General features: G+C 41.2%; 1 protein-coding gene across 16 annotated transcripts in view; it reads right to left on the bottom strand.

The window, feature by feature from the left end:
- Window positions 1–16,493, bottom strand: part of LOC106088992 (uncharacterized) — a 604,691-nt gene that overhangs the window by 15,990 nt on the left and 572,208 nt on the right. For all 16 annotated transcript variants that reach the window (XR_001221540.2, XM_059368662.1, XM_059368666.1 and 13 more), the window contains 2 exons: window positions 4,990–6,049; window positions 469–1,908 (listed from right to left, as the gene is read on the bottom strand). Coding sequence is in view for 15 of the 16 variants with exons in the window: in XM_059368662.1 (XP_059224645.1) it covers window positions 469–1,908; window positions 4,990–5,615 (2,066 nt within the window). In the remaining variant the exon portion in view is untranslated. The remainder of the gene's footprint in view (window positions 1–468; window positions 1,909–4,989; window positions 6,050–16,493) is intronic.

Genomic DNA, 16,493 nt, shown 5'->3' with positions numbered 1-16,493 from the left:
AGGTTCAAGACCCCAAGTCGAGAGCGTTATATATGGCAGCTATATTCAAATATAGACCTATTTATACCACATTCAGCACGTATATCGAGAGGTCTAATAAACAAATCACTATTCCAAGTTCCTTCAAAATCTGATTCAAAAATACCAGTTTTATGGGCTAAGGATCATAAATCGGTAAAATCATTGTATATGGGTGCAAATATGGGGTCGACAAATCAAACGGACCTCCATACTTCGGAGGTTGGTATGAAAAAGAAGTTCAAGCGGTTGAGTGTGTGTAAATGATGGTGATAACAATTTTAGTAACGATTTATACATATAGCATGGAATGATGAGATTTTGACTGTGCCAGAAAACATCCAATCCTACTGAATAACAAGATCAGCGCCATTTTTCCAATAACCTTCTATCAACTCTTACTAAGTGCATGCACAGCTGAATGGGTAGTTAAGAGGTGTCATTACTTACCGAATATGAAATAATGGCGACTGCGGTTCCAAGCCACAATCCTTTGACAGAATACCAGCGCTTAGTGGTGCCACATTGCCATTTAGAGGTGAGTGGTGATGATTGCTTGGTGTCAAGACTCGACCATTTGATCCATTGTGCGGATGATGATGCGTATGGTGATGAGCAGCCACTGCAGCCACAACGGCAGCGGATCCAGGCGTATTCAACGCCGACGCCTGGTGACTATGAAGTTGGTTATGGTGGTGATGCTGTTGCTGATGGTGACTGCCATTGGAGCTGCTCGTGTTAGTGTTGGCAGTACCAACGCCAACGCCGCCCATTCCACCACCTCCACTGCTGCTGCCGGCACTGTGGGTATTCTTCAAGTAAAGCTTTGGTAGTGTAGGCCTTTGTCGTTTCTCTGGTAATTTTTTACCCGGTATCGTCTCTATGGGTGGTGGCACTGGCTTAATGTCCTCCTGGACATGACTATGTTGGTAATGATTGACTACATGGCCACCACCGGTTGTGGGTGGTGGCGGAGTAGCATGATTATGGGAGTGATTCTGGTGGTGATGGTGCGAATGCTGATGCTGATGATGCCCAACGGCAGCCGGTGGTAAGTGATGATGGTGCGAATGATGATGACTGTGATTGCTGCTGCTGTTGTGACTGCTGTTGGTATTGGTGTGTTTATTCGATTCCAGGCTACTATAGTTGTTGTTGCTGCTGGTATTGTTATTGCCGCTGTTATTTAAACTATTGTTGTTATTCAAGCTGTTGTTGTTGTTGTTATTATTATTATTGCTGTTACTGTTATGATGATTATGGCCATTTGAATTCTGATTGACACGTATCAGGCTACAATAGTTGCCACTGCTATCGGTGTAGTGTGACTTGATCGTTGGCGTCTCATTGATGGGCTCAAATCGTGACAAAGCTTTCGACAGCGGAGCCAAACCCCGCACATAGTCGTATATGTGATCGATGTCCTTGTAATCATCCGAAATTTCGGCGGACGGCTGACCTTTACTGTACGAGTCACAGCTGGCACTACGTTTCAGAATGTATCCGTTCTCGAGCAGGCCATTGGCTACATACGCCACTCCGGCCGCTGATGGCAACATAACCACGGGTAATTTATTGCGATTGCTAAATTTCGAGTCCTTCTTCTCCTTCTCCGACAGTTTGATGTCGACGACTTGCAGGCGATCGCGGGCATCGCAGAGCAATCGTTGAGCCTTGTCCAGGAATCGCGTGTACTCGATGAAATGTTCCAACTGATCCATGTTTTTGGCTCGCTGCAGTTTTATTTTTGCATTGAGGGGAACTGGCACCAGATCATTGTCCTTTTGCAAGGGTAAAGCAAAAATGCGATCGATTTCAACACAGCCCAATAGACGCATTTCCGCCACGAAAGGTTGTTTCAAGCCCTTCGGTACGCTGCCATGAACTAATCTGTAAGCGAAATAGAAAAAATTGGCATTTCAATTAGGTATGCAAGTATTGGATAAAGTTGGTTAGTAGATAAAGCTGAGTAAGGACCTCAACTCGACTAGACGCACAAAATTCTGAACAAATACTTGGGCCAAATTGGTCGGCTTTTCGACAGCTACCACCTTAGAAGCCTGTATAAAGATTTGAATTCTAAAGGGCCTCAAATCCTTTTGAATCTTCGAAGAAAGTCCATGCTCTTAGAGAATTCTTTCGGAATTCATAACATGAGATTGCTTAATGTCAATATCACCTGTCGACAATGACGCGTAAAAGCGTGCTAAGTTCGGCCGGCCCGAATCGGGAACCCACCACCATGGATGCTGCTAAAAATGTATGCAAAATAAATTAAGTTGTGGGGTATAATTTTATTCTACATACCAAACTTCTGTCAAACCAGCACAAATAAATCTTTTAGGAACCGAACAAGGATGATCAAGGGACCGGTTTACATGGGAGCTATATCAGGTTATACTCTTATTGGCCGTACTTGGCACAGTTGTTGGAAGTCGTAACAAAACACTACTTGCAGACGTTTAGTCAAATCGGCTTGTAAAGGCTCAGGAGGTCAAATCGGGCGATTGGTTTATAGGGGAGCTATACCAGGTTATAAACCGATTTGGACCGTACTTAGCATAGTTTTTGGAAGTCATAAAAGAACACTATATGCAAAATTTCCAGGGGCTCAAGAAGTCAAGGTTTATGTGAGAGCTATATCAGGTTATAGACCGATTTGGACCGTACTTGACACAGTTATTTGAAGTAACAACGGAACACTACATGCAAAGTTTCAGCCAAATCGGACAGAAAATGTGGCTTCCAGGTGCTCAAGAAGTCAAATCTGGAGATCGGTTTATATGGGAGCTATATATAAATCTGAACCGATATGGCCCATTTGCAATCCTCTACGATCTACATCGATATTAAGTATCTGTGTAAAATTTCAATTGGCTAGCTTTACGCGTTCGATCTTTGTCATGATTTCGACAGACGGACGGACATGGCTAGATTCAGAACGACGAGACGATGAAGAGTATATGTACTTTATGGGGTCTTAGACGAATATTTCGAGGTGTTACTATTAAAAATGGTATTGCAGCCAAATAAAAACTTCTCCCCAAAGAGGTGTCGCACTGCGGAACTTAGTTCAGATTCGGCTATAAAAAGGAGGCCCCTTATCATGGAGCTTAAACTTGAATCGGACAGCACTCATTGATATGTAAGAAGTGTGCCCCTGTTCCTCAAGGGAAAGCAGTTGGTTTTGTAGTTTGGTGGACGGCGCTTCAAAAATTCATCAACTGTTCAATACTTAGTCGAAAGAAGGGCTTGTTTGTGCATCACAGCCGCCCTGAGGACGACACTATCTGATGCACTGATTTTAATGCTACACCTGAAGCCTATAAACAAATGTGGCTAGACAATTTGCTACGACCACTGCTGTGAGGCCAAGAGAGCTTTCTCGTACGGACATTGTGCTATCGTTGATGCAACGCCGGATGTTTCAGGCATACCACGTACCATTATTCCTGATAGAACCGATTGAAAATAGTTATCCCTGGTAATATAAGTTACAGAGCTTTGGGATGTACTCTGAAGAACTAGGACTGGTGATATAGAAAATGTTATCCGACCACTTGTAACCACTGGTGGTGGAATGCCTAAGATATGTAATAACGAGCTATGCAGCAACTACATCTCTGGGTAACATATTTCAGAATCGCTCGACTGTCGCAGATCACTTATCGAGATGGCTGAACAGTTCAAAATTCACCTGTTCAGGGTGCCGGGTCACAGCAATATCATAGGGAATTGGTATGCGGACGAGCTTGTGAGATTAGGAACTACCTTTGACATTCCAAGGGAAGTGGAATTTGTGGGTATGTCTCTAGCGAGGCCACCGTAGCGCAGAGATTAGCATGTCCGCCAATGCTGAACGGCTGGATTCGAATCCTGGCGAGACCATCAGAAAAAATTTTCATCGGTGGTTTTCCCCTCCTAATGCTGGCAACATTTGTGAGGTACTATGCCATGTAAAACTTCTCTCCAAAGAGGTGTCGCACTGCGGCACTCCGTTCGGACTCGGCTATAAAAAAGAAGGCCCCTTATCATTGAGCTTAAACTTGAATCGCACTGCTCTCATTGATATGTGAGAAGTTTGCCCCTGTTCCTTAGTGGAATGTTCGTGGGCAAAATTTGCATTTTTGCATTTGTCTCTAGCGACATGTAAGCTAAGTCTTTCAGGTAAGGCCCGAAGGGTAACGAATGACACATAGTTATAGAGTGGGGAGTGTAAAAACTCCAAAACTATGTAGTCTAATCTGGACTTGAAGGGGTGTACCGCTTTGCTGTCGCTGACGTCTCAGTCTTAGGGTCCGCCATGACAGGTCATTGTCAGATAGGAAAGCATGCTGACAGACAAAAGCTTGCAAGTAACGACTTCTGCAGAAGCTGTGAGGATTTTGTTGAAGAAAAACTATAGAACATCTGCTGTGTGTGTGTCACACCCTGGTGTCAGGAGGAGTTCCACTATAGGTTCTCATTTCTTTGAGAACTTGTCCGACTTAACGGATGTGAACTATCGCAAGTTGTTGGTTTTTTTTTAAAGCGGTAGGAATTAGGAGGCACCTTTCTTCTTCTGTGAGTGTGATGGTAGACTGCCACATAAGCCTAACCTGACATTGGCGGTATTAAATATATGGCATTAGATCAGCGTGAGCAGGGTCCATATAGTCAATCGTTAAGAAGGCCATTGGAGGCCTTAATCCCTTAATAATGAAAAAGGTCATCTGGTATCAAATATATAGAATGTGCTAAGGAAACTGTTGGTATCCATTTGTAGCGGTGACGGGGATATGTCAGAGCCTATCCCAGATGATTTTTGTGTGTGTATGCCGCCTAGCCACAAGAGGTCAAAGAAATAGCAATAACTCGAGGCAACAGGAGCCTGTGGATTGCCTGCTAACCCAATTACTGCCTTATCGTACCCAGTTGGTGTTGAATGTAAAGCATTTAGTTAAAGTTTTAAGGGGCTCCATAAATACTTACCTTACTACTACCGGCATCCTCTTGAGTAGCAGATTCTTCACAGTGTGAACCCCACTTATACTATCCTCCTTTGCTATGGGTGAAAATTTCGCTTTGGTATCGAGTGGCAAATTGATGATCTCATCCTTGATATTCTTACACTGCAACACTTTGCCATTGTCATTCATGGTGGTCAGCAGCTCACCAGCATGAATGGTTCGACTCATTTGGGGGCAACGAAAGGTTTCACGCACCAAGACACGGCAGTTGCGCCGCTTCGACAGCTCCAAGACCGATTCAATGCAGCGTGTCGAACGGCCATCCTCACTGAGCAGTTCGAAGAAACCCGGATAGGTTTCGGGTATGAGAACTTTAGCACCAACATTGGTTGGTTTACGACCCTCCTTCAACTTGATGGGCTGTGCCAGAATTTGATACTTCTTGCCTGAGCTGAGAAATAAGGCCGTACTCTGCAGCGAAGGAGCCGAAAGAGTGGGCACTCCAAGATTTTGGTGTTGCCCCTTGACAATCTTAGCTACGGCCGGTAATTTCTGCTTGGAAAAATCCCTCAAATAGACGGGTGGCGATGTTGCTGTGTCCCCGAAACGGGAGGCGGCCAATACTATTTGGCCATCAGTGGCGGCCATGTCGCGAGTAAAGAATGATAACAGTTTGTTACGCGCAAAGTTAACATTAAATGGAAGTAAATTTCATGGAGTTTGTGCAATATCGGGCTCACTAGCACTGGTCGCTCCAGATGTCACCACTTGGCAGGGCGAAAAGTCCGGATCCTTTGTGTTATTTTCGCTGATATTCACTCTATTGCCGTTCACTGCGTCTACCTCCGTCCTATCGTGATTGACGACTGAAGAGCCTGCTTGAGCGGGTGAGGGTATGGGTGTGCGATTTTGGGGGTTTTGGTTGCCGACAACTGTAGAGGTTAGGAAACGAGAGGATGTCTGTATGGCGTAGTTGAAATACTGCATTCGGTTTGAATCTCAGCTCAATGTAGAAGAGTGATCGTAATATTCTTTGCGACTGTCCCTTTTCAGTATAAAAAGGGAAACTTCTGCTGCTTATTCTGAAAAAGAGAAGAAAAGAGAGAATGTATTTTAAAGTGGGAACAAAATCTGCGAAAACCTTTTTTACTAAATTCATAATGCATAACATATGTGTCTAAAATAATATCATAATATACTCGTATAAGGAGCGTGTAAAAGAAGAGTGGCGCCCCATCTGATCACCATTTTCAAAGCTTGCCTAGAACTTGTATATACTACCAAAGCCTGGCAGGAGGCAAAGCTGGTATTCAAAACCCATACGCGGCAAGACAATTTATGCGACACCAAAGGCCTAAAGATCTATAAGCCTTGCGTTTTTTCTACTCAAAACCATGGAACGTATTGTGCATACTATGATAAGGATACCATGAACTGCTCAAATACAAACAGCATATCTATATCAAGGGAAGGTCGGTGGAGACTGTCCTGCACAAGGTTGTGCATAAAAGAGAAGAATCCTTCGATGCCAAGACGTACACACTGGCGGTATTCATTGACATCGAGGGAGCTTTTAACAATGTACAGACCGACGCACTGATCCAACCCTTAGACACGTATCGGTCCTTAGAAACAGGATAAGTCTTATGCTATGGAACAGATGGATAAATTGTGTGTCCTATGGCATAAATATATGGGAGAAAGTGGCACAGGGGGCATTTTATCGCCACTCCTATGGGTGACCAATATAAATGATCTATTACGTATGCTGACTGAAGAGGGATTTGAACCCGTCTGCTACGCAAGCAATGTTACAATACTTCTAAGAGGTAAAGATTGGACTCAGCTATGTAGAAGGGCCGAAAGGGTCTTGCAGATGGCATGCGACTGGGCTAGACCCAAGGGTTTCAATGTCAACCCAGAGGAGCTGCGTGTTCACGAGAAAGACGAAGGTAGGCCAAATTAATATAATATAACGACTATTGTAGATATCCGACCCATCGACATAAAGATTAAGTGTGAGGTAGCCACTGCGGCTATGAGACTTAAGGCGATGGGAGAATGGATTGAGGAAAAGATCATGCTGTACAGATGGATAAAAGCTAGAGAACAGAGTGGACCTGGGGGTCTACATTGAGAACCTAGAGAGAAAAACCTAACTAACCCGCACTGCGTCGCGTTCATCAAGTTTTTTTAGGTCTGTCCTCTGGCTCGTATAGCCAAGTCGCTTTCTTAATTTTTCCACTTTCTTCCGCCATGGCCTTACACCCAAACTGTAGATCGTGCCATCTGCAGAAAAGGCTTTAATCTCTTTTTTTTAATTTTGTTCTTGATTTCGTTAAAATCAAAGACGATCTAGCCATGTTCCTCTGTCCGTCCGTCTGTCTGTCTGTCTGTCCATCCATCTATTCGTCCGTCCATTTATCTGTCTGTCAGTTGAAAACACGCTTCAGTCTTTAAAAATAGAGTTATTGAGATAAAACTTTAAAAAGATTCTTTTTTTTCCATAGGGAGGTAATGTTTGAAAATGGGCTATATAGGACTATATCTTAATATAAACCCCCATATAGACCGATCTGCCGATTTAAGGTCTTAGGTCCATTAAAGCCACATTTATTATGCGATTTTGTTGAAATTTGAGACGGTGAGTTGTGTTAGTTTACTTGACAACCTTCGTTAGTTTGGCCCAGATTGCTTCAGATTTGGATATAGCTGTCATATAGACCGATCTCTCGATTTAAGTTTTGGGCCCGTAAAAGGTGCATTTTATGTTTGATTTCGCTGAATTTTAGGACAGTGAGTTGTGGTAGGCCCCTTGATATCCTTCTCGAAGATGATCCAGATTTGGATATAGATGCCGTATAGACCGATCTCTCGATTTAAGGTCTTGGCCCGATAAAAGGCGCATTTATTATCCGATTTCGCTGAAATTTACCACAGTGACTTATGATAAGCTCCTCGACATCCGTGTCCTATACGGTTCAGATCGATAATAAAATTAACCAGCGACAAGTATTTATTAGACCACTCAATGTCTGGGTCGAACTTTTTGCAAATCGGACGTATTTAGATATAGCTGCTATGGGTGCATAAATAAGGCATTTTTTTACCGAATTATGACGATAGGTGGTCTACATAAATACTCGAGGTGGTGGGTATCCAAAGTTCGGCTTGGCCGAACTTAACGTCTTTTTGCTTGTTGTAATCAAGGTGGACGTCGCATTTGTTATCCTTATTCACAAAATTTTCCACATATAACTTTTTATAGGAGAACGCGATGGTAAAAATTGGTTCAGATTAAGATAGAGTACCCATATACACATATTGCTCGATTTACACATATAAGGACCTAGTGACCACAATTTTCAATCGATATGCATAAAACTCTCTGTTAAAATTTGTTTAATTCAGATATATACAGCTCCCCTAAAAAGATACCACCCGATGGACGGGCTTTGTCTGGGCGCATACACAACGGAGATGATATAGAAAATCGCTAGATATGGGATCCACCTCGAAGTAATGCGAAAGCGGTTCCGAGGTTGAATTAATCCCAGGGATGATACATGGTGGGTTTTTTATCCGGTACCGTTTATAACGGATTTCGACATAAGGCGAGAAACGTACTCGTCATACCGATTTGTCGATTACAAAATTGACCCACTGTAACGTATATAGTTGATGGGCCAGAAATTATTCGTCAATTCGTCAAAGACATAGGTCTGCCCGTCTGTCGGTGAAAAGCACCCTTTCTTAATAGTGAGGTTAGGCACTCAGTTGAGTTGGTAGTTGCGTTAATTCCAACCGGTACCTGTTCGGTTTATATTATGATTTCTAACATCTACACTTAGTTTATATCATTTCATAATCTGGTGAAAGCGATCTTCCCATTTGAGTTACTGATCACCTATAAAGAACAGCTTCTGTCTGTCGCTACAGATCTAACCTAAACTTCTTACTTACCATTTAGGCTAACTTGGCTAAACAAGTGAGTTTTTGATAAGCTCTCAAAAATGTCTCGGAAATTTTCCATGATACTCGTATGGGAAATAGAGAGAATGATTCTGCTTCTTTAGCCAGGCTAAGTTCCTTTTGCCTCATTTATTTTTTGTTTGGGTATTATTTTACAATGAACTAACATCCACAATATTGGGCTTTATTTGATATTTTATTTGGGCATTATTTCCAGAAATTTGGGGATTATTTCCTTATTTTGATTTGTTTATTCCATTTATGTTGGATCTTTTCCAATCAACATGGCAAAAAATTCGTAGAAGACATCTGTGATTTATTTATCTTTATTTATCCTAATAAATGTTTATTTAGGTCGTTGGGGATTGCATAAGGTTCATGAGTTCAGACTAGACTTCTTGAACCCCTAGAAGCCGAAATTATTATCCAATTCATGACACTATTTGTCTCAAGCTATATTGGATATTTTCCAATCAACATGGCATAAAAGTCGATCACGACATCTGTGATAAATAAACGTTTATTGAAGCCCTATCAACTGACCAATTGATTAGAAACGGCTGAGCGATTGAAAATCTGGTATGAGTCACTGAGAAGCTCCTCAGCGAACATACACCATTAAAGTAATGATAAAACCGCACAACAATGCTCTATTCGATAAAGATTAGCATATGCAAATGCCAATTTGCTCATGAACATTTTACTAAGGGACAGGGGTAAATTTCTCACATATTAATGAGTGCTACCCGGTTCAAATTTAATATTTAGCTTAAAGGAACCCAGGTTTTTAGCCGAGTCCGAACGGCATGCCTCAGTGCACCTCTTTGGGGAGAAGTTTTAATATGGCAAAGTACCACGCAAATGTCACCAGCATAAGGAGGGGATAACCATAGAGCTGGCAAACTATCGATAATCCCAACATTCGATAGTTGTATAATAAATATCGTTAGTATCGATACTATCGTTAATTATCTCTTTTTAGACAAACAAAGGAAAAAAAAAAGAATTGCTATGCTAATTGAATTGAGAGTTGACGACCACAGTAGATGTCTATGTGTAAAATTTCAGCGAAATCGAATAAGAATTGGGCCATTTAAGGGCTCAAAAAGTAAAATAGGGAGATCGGTTTATAGGGGAGCTGTATCAGGCTGAAGACCGATTCAGACCATATTTGACACGTTTATTAAAGTTCATAGGTCATACTAATTTCGTCATTCTGTTTGTAACACCTCGAAAAATGCGTCTGAGACCCCATAAAGTAAGTCGATCTAGCCATGTTCGTCCGTCTGTCTGTCGAAAGCACTCTAACTTTCAAAGGAGTAGAGCTAGTCGCTTGAAATTTTACACAAATATTTTTTTTAGTGTAGGTCGGTTGGGATTGTAAATGGGGCAAATCGGTCCATGTTTGGTATAGCTGCCATATAAACCGATCTTGGGTCATGCCTTCTTGAGCCTCTAGAGGGCGCAATTCTTGTCCGATTTGACTGAAATTTTGCACGTCGTATTTTGGTATCACTTCCAACAACTGCGTTGAGTATGGTTCAAATCGGTCCATGTTTTGATATAGCTGCCATATAAACCGATCTTGGGTCTTGACTTCTTGAGCCTCTAGAAGGCGCAATTCTTATCCGATTGGACTGAAATTTTGCACGTAGTGTTTTGGTATCACTTCCAACAACTGCGTTGAGTATGGCGTAAATCGGTTCATAATCTGGTATAGCTGTCATATAAACCGGTCTATGATATTGACTTCTTGAGCCAATAGAGCGCGCAATTCTCATCCGATTTGGCTGAAATTTTGCATGAGGTGTTTTGTTATGACTTCCAATAACTGTGCTAAGTATGGCGCAATTCGGTACATAAGCTGATATAGCTGCCATATAAACCGATCTTGGATCTTGACTTTTTGGGGCTTCTCTCATGACCTTCAACATACGTGCTAATATCGTCTGAATCGATCAATAGCTTGACACAGCTCCAATATAAATCTATCTCCCGATTTTGCTTCTTGAGCCCCTATAAGGCGCAATTCTTATCCGAATGAACTGAAATATTACACAATGACTTCTACAATGTTCAGCATTCATTTATGGTCCGAATCGGACTATAATTTGATATAGCTCCAATAGCATAACAGTTCTTATTCAATATTCTTTGTTTGCCTAAAAAGAGATACCGCGCATAGAACTCGACAAATGCCATCCATGGTGGAGGGTATATAAGATTCGGCCCAGCTGAACTTAGCACGCTCTTACTTGTTTTATATAGGCAGGTTAATTTATATAAAAGGAACAGTGATTTGTGGTCCCTTTGTAGCCCCTCCACATCCTTGCCAATTATGGTCCCAAACAGACTATATTTAGAATTGGCTGTCATATTGACCGATGTCTCTGTATAGGGTAATAAGCTCATAATAGGCGCATTTATTACCCAAGTTTGCTGAAACTGAGAACAACGTGATGAGATTCTATCCCTGTAAACTACGGTCCATTTTGGCTCTTATTAAGGTTCAGGTCTAAATCCCATAAAAAGCGTATTTATTGCCTGATTTCGGCAAAATTTCTCGGCCAGACTGAACTCAAGTCTCTCTTTCTTATTTTGTTCTCTTCTTTAGCATTGCACTTAACCAAATGTTCAGAAATATCAGCGGCATCATTTCATTGTTGTTAAAAATCCCCCCAAGAATTTGAACCATTTACTCAATCTCAGCTGTGGGATTGAGTTCAGTTCAGTTGAAGTTCTTATTGGAAAAGGTCGAAATATAAACTGGCTTCAGAAACTTCTTCTTCTAATTACATGTTGTGCCATTTCGTGTGCAAGATTTGGGACAGTAATCAAATAAAAATAACAGACACGTTCTTTGAATATCTCGGACACTAGGCAACTATATTTGCAGCATCATCTTCAACTTCATCATGATCATGATCGCCTAAACATCAACGACGTAAGAGGTGGTGGTGGGGTGAACGGGACAACAGCAACATACACACTTCCATAAAGAATAACCAGAGCAAACTGATGATGCTGTTCACTATGGAGATGGCCATGGTGTCCAAGTTGAAGAAGAGCCAGCAAAAATAGCAAACATTCAAACATGCTCCAGACTGGGTGCACATATCCAATTGTTGGAAGATGATATGCCAGAACGATATTTAACTCTAACGAATACGATTGTAACGAAGGTGATTACAAACAAGTACTGGGCCAGCATCCAGTCCACTCCATTCCGGTTTGATCTCTGAAACCAGCTTGCACTTGAATCTTCACCCATCTCGCCACATATCACTTTGAAATTGTGTGGAGCATCTGTTTCAGGTCAGCAATGAATCGAATGAACCTGCCCAGCTTTGGCGAATCCAACACTGACTGGCAGCTGAATGTAATGTATCACGTTCATGCGATTTATTATGGTCACAAGGCAAATGATGGCTAATAAAAGTCATTTTATATTTTTGTTACAAATAAATACAAGAAACTTCATCATAAAAATGTCCACAGCGAAAATATGACCAATGAATAAACGAACAAACCAAAGCAGATGGACAAGCCGATGAAATCTTCTTGGCGAAATGAAATTATGCTCGTGGGATTTAGTTAAGTCATATAATCACGCATAAATAAACAATGGGCAGACAGAATGGAACCGTGATGATACTGGCAAGATTGCCTTGTAAATAAGAGAACAATAATGGCATCGTCATTTTTTTTATTGATTGGCGAAATTATGCCTGGCTCAAGTTAGTGTTTACTAATAAATTAATTCTTCAACAAATGTTGGAAAAAAAAAACGAATATGATTCTCTCTTCCTAGAACATTTAAAGTTGAAAGTTTTGTTAGAGTAATTGTGTATCACATAGGACAATACCGAGGAGGGAGTATAGTGGGGACAACTTAATCCTGCGGCTTGTAACAGCAGAATGTTTTGGTTCCCAGACAAAGGCGAACATGAACTGGCCAACTTTGGAAGATAAATCTGATGAAAACCTAGGCAATCAAAGAAGACATTAATGGTTATTACATTACGACTCCAATTACTGAAAGCTTTTTTGCGAACATATCGGTGGCACGAATGACAATATGAACATGAAGAACTCCAACCGTCTAAGTTTTCAGCACCTGGTGAAGTTGGCCAACTCGGTGCCCCGTCTAACCGATATATTAGCAGCATGTCATAGGATTCACATTGACTCGGAAGGCCCGGCCGGAGACAAGTGTAGCGGTTATACTCTAACCCGGCGAGGAAAGTTATACGGCTCCAGAGACCTTCTGTAGACTTTATTATAAGCCATATTTCCTTTTTATTCAATACCATGGAGCGTATAGTGGATGCCATGCTACAAATTGGGATATCCAGCATATTTCCTTTTTATTCAATACCATGGAGCGTATAGTGGATGCCATGCTACAAATTGGGATATCCAGCACATTATTTAGATTAATGGTGCATGTCTATATCAAAGAGCAAAGAGAAAACTTGATGCCATCTTAAGCCTTTTTAATCTTGTTGGACACTGGAGACAATTCTAAATTTACGACTCATGGGCCCGGGCCGAATCTTGGGAACCCACCCCCATGGATTCTACTAAAAATTTATACATAATAAATTTAGTTGAAGGGAATTATTTTATTCTATTGTAGATACCAAACTTCTGTCAAACCAGCAAAAATTAAAGCTCTAGGAACCAAACATGGATGATCGAGAAACCGGTTTACATGGGATCTATATCAGGTTCTTGACCGGTTTGGGCCGTATTTCGCATAGTTGTGGGAAGTCATAACAGAACACTATGTGCAAAATTTCAACCAAATCGGACAAAAATTGAGGATTCCAGGGGCTCAAGAAGTCAAATCGAGATATCGGTTTATGTGGGAGCTATATCAGGTTCTTTACCGATTTGGACTGTACTTTGCACAGTTGTTGAAAGTCATAACATAACACCATATGTAAAATTTAAGCCAAATCGGACAAAAATGTCCGCTTTCAGGGGCTCAAGAAGTCAAATCGGGAGATCGGTTTATATGGGAGCTATATCCAAATATGAACCGATGTGGCCCATTTGCAATGACCTACTTCCATATTGAGTATATGTGCAAAATTTCAAGTGGCTAGCTCTACGCGTTCGACCCCTATCGTGATTTGGACAGACGGACGGATATGGCTAGATCGACTGAGAATGTCGAGACGATCAAGAATATATATACTTAATGGAGTCCTAGATCAATATTTCGGGGTGTTACAAACGGAATGACTAGGATAGTATACCCCCATCGTATGGTGGTGGGTATAATAAGAGAAGTATACGAAACTTGAGGCAATGGGAGTTTAAATAGATTACAATTGCAAATTTTGCCCATGAACATCCCACTAAGGAACAGGGGCAAACCTTCTCACCTATCAATGACTGCAGCCCGATTCTAGTTTAAGCTCAATGATAAGGGGCCTCTTTTTTATAGCCGAGTCCGAGCAGCGTGCCGCAGTGCGACACCTCTTTGGAGAGAAGTTTTACATGGCATATTACCTTACAAATGTTGCCAGGAGGGGAAAACCACCGCTGAAATTTTTTTCTGATGGTCTCGCCAGGATTCGAACCCAGGCGTTCAGCGTCATAGGCCGACATGCTAACCTGTGCGCTACGGCGGCCTCCCGTTAATATAGATTATACACTCAAAAAATAATTCAATGTCCAGAAATAAATTTTTCGACAAGAAAATTTCTTTTCTGGAAAACATTGGGACTTTGTTTACAACAAAATTGTGTAACATCCAGCCTGGTTTGGTACGAGTTTTTATGTTTGTGGCATTGTAAATACGAGCATTCTTTTGTGATTTTCGAACATGTTACAGCTACAGATGATATTCAATGCTCTCTATTTAAAGAACAGCATAACAAAGAACTTGTAAAAGTTCGGCAAGTGTGTGCTGTTTTCAAAACACTTTGACTGGCCCAGTGAATCTCGATTTCTGATACGCCATGTATCTTTATCAACACCTTTGTCAAATTGATTACATACCCAACGACTATTATTTGAATGTTACTGCAAGCGCCTTTTGTGTTTGGATCACATTAACCCACAGCGACAGGCTATATAAGAAGAAGGTCAGGAGTCTAATCAAGGCTTTCGACGGTATTTCTAGCAAACAACTTCAATTCAGAAATGAGAAGACTGATTTCCAAAGAACGCAAACCGTGGAAGTATCTATTGGACAGCGTCACACAACCAACATTTCGACAATGCTCAAGATTAACAACCAACACAACCTCCAGGGACGATTTTGAGGCTCCAGCCCATATATGAGAGTTATATGTCATCTTCGGAATGATGTACGCAGTGTAGTTACTAAGAAAATCAGAAGGTATGAAATTTTTCTAACATCGCTTAAGAGAGCCCGAGCTCTTGAATGCTTCCTTCGACAGCTCGAATGCATGTTTTGACCAACGAACATCATATGGTATTTTCACGCCCAGAACATTGAGAGCTTTTGACTGCTCGATATTTAAATGGTCGATAAATATTGACGATTGTAAAATGTCAGTGAATTGTTTTGGGACAACAAATAGCATTGCATCTTGCGTGCATAAAAATCCACTCTTGTCATTCGACCCCACTCAGAAATGGCTAACAAATCTCAGCAGAGTCTCTCGTCCATTATTCGCCTCCTGTCTTTAATCTCTCCAAAACTCGCCTATTGTCGAAAAAAAATGAATGACCGAGGCTGCTGTCCTCCGTGAACGAGTAGATCGGATGCGGATCGGATCGGATACTATATTCGTCAGATGAGTACCCATCTACAACAACTTTTATAGTGCAGTGTTTAAAAAAGAGTGCACTATGCCAGACCCAATCAAATGCCAGACGCACGACCTTACTCTCATTGAAATGCTGCTGATTTTTGCGGAACCCATACTGCAAAGAATACCATAGTACTCTCACACAAGATAGTGATTAGCCATACTCTTCATAACCTTGGAAAGCGCGAAGCATAACGATATTTCGGTTTTTGGGAATAGGTTGCACATTCGCAATCTTCCAACGCGCCAGAAAGACACCCGCATGGAAAGCAAGGTTCAAAGATTGCATAATGGACCGGCGAGCGTCAAGGAACACTTACATAGAACAAGTGACAATATGCCATCCTGGCCAGGTTATTTATTCGCATCGAAATCTGCAAGAACCAATGACTCGACGTGTTCGAAAATATATCGGAAATATCGGAAATAGATACGTTTTCAATAACTAATTTTCGGCAAACATGACAGCCAACAGGTTACCCATATCACACAGTAAGAATTAAAAACATGCTTCAATTAAGAAATTTGTACATTCAATTAAAAAATTCTCTGAAATCAGACCATATAAACAAACTTGTATTATTGAATGCAATTTTATAATTTGGATTTAAGACAAGCTCAAAAATCCAATTAGAGCGGTTATTAACTCAATAAACCAATGTATTTGAAAGTTGTCCCTTCTCTCAAATAACATGTTTACCAATTTAACGACACATTTACGACCATAGCCACATGGGGCTCAAATGAAAGGTCTTTGGGAGTA

Source organism: Stomoxys calcitrans, chromosome 5 (assembly GCF_963082655.1).
Source record: "Stomoxys calcitrans chromosome 5, idStoCalc2.1, whole genome shotgun sequence".
In the NCBI taxonomy this organism is placed as follows: domain Eukaryota; kingdom Metazoa; phylum Arthropoda; class Insecta; order Diptera; family Muscidae; genus Stomoxys; species Stomoxys calcitrans.
Note: the sequence above shows the minus strand (reverse complement) of the source record. Positions and strands in the feature narration are given on the sequence as shown.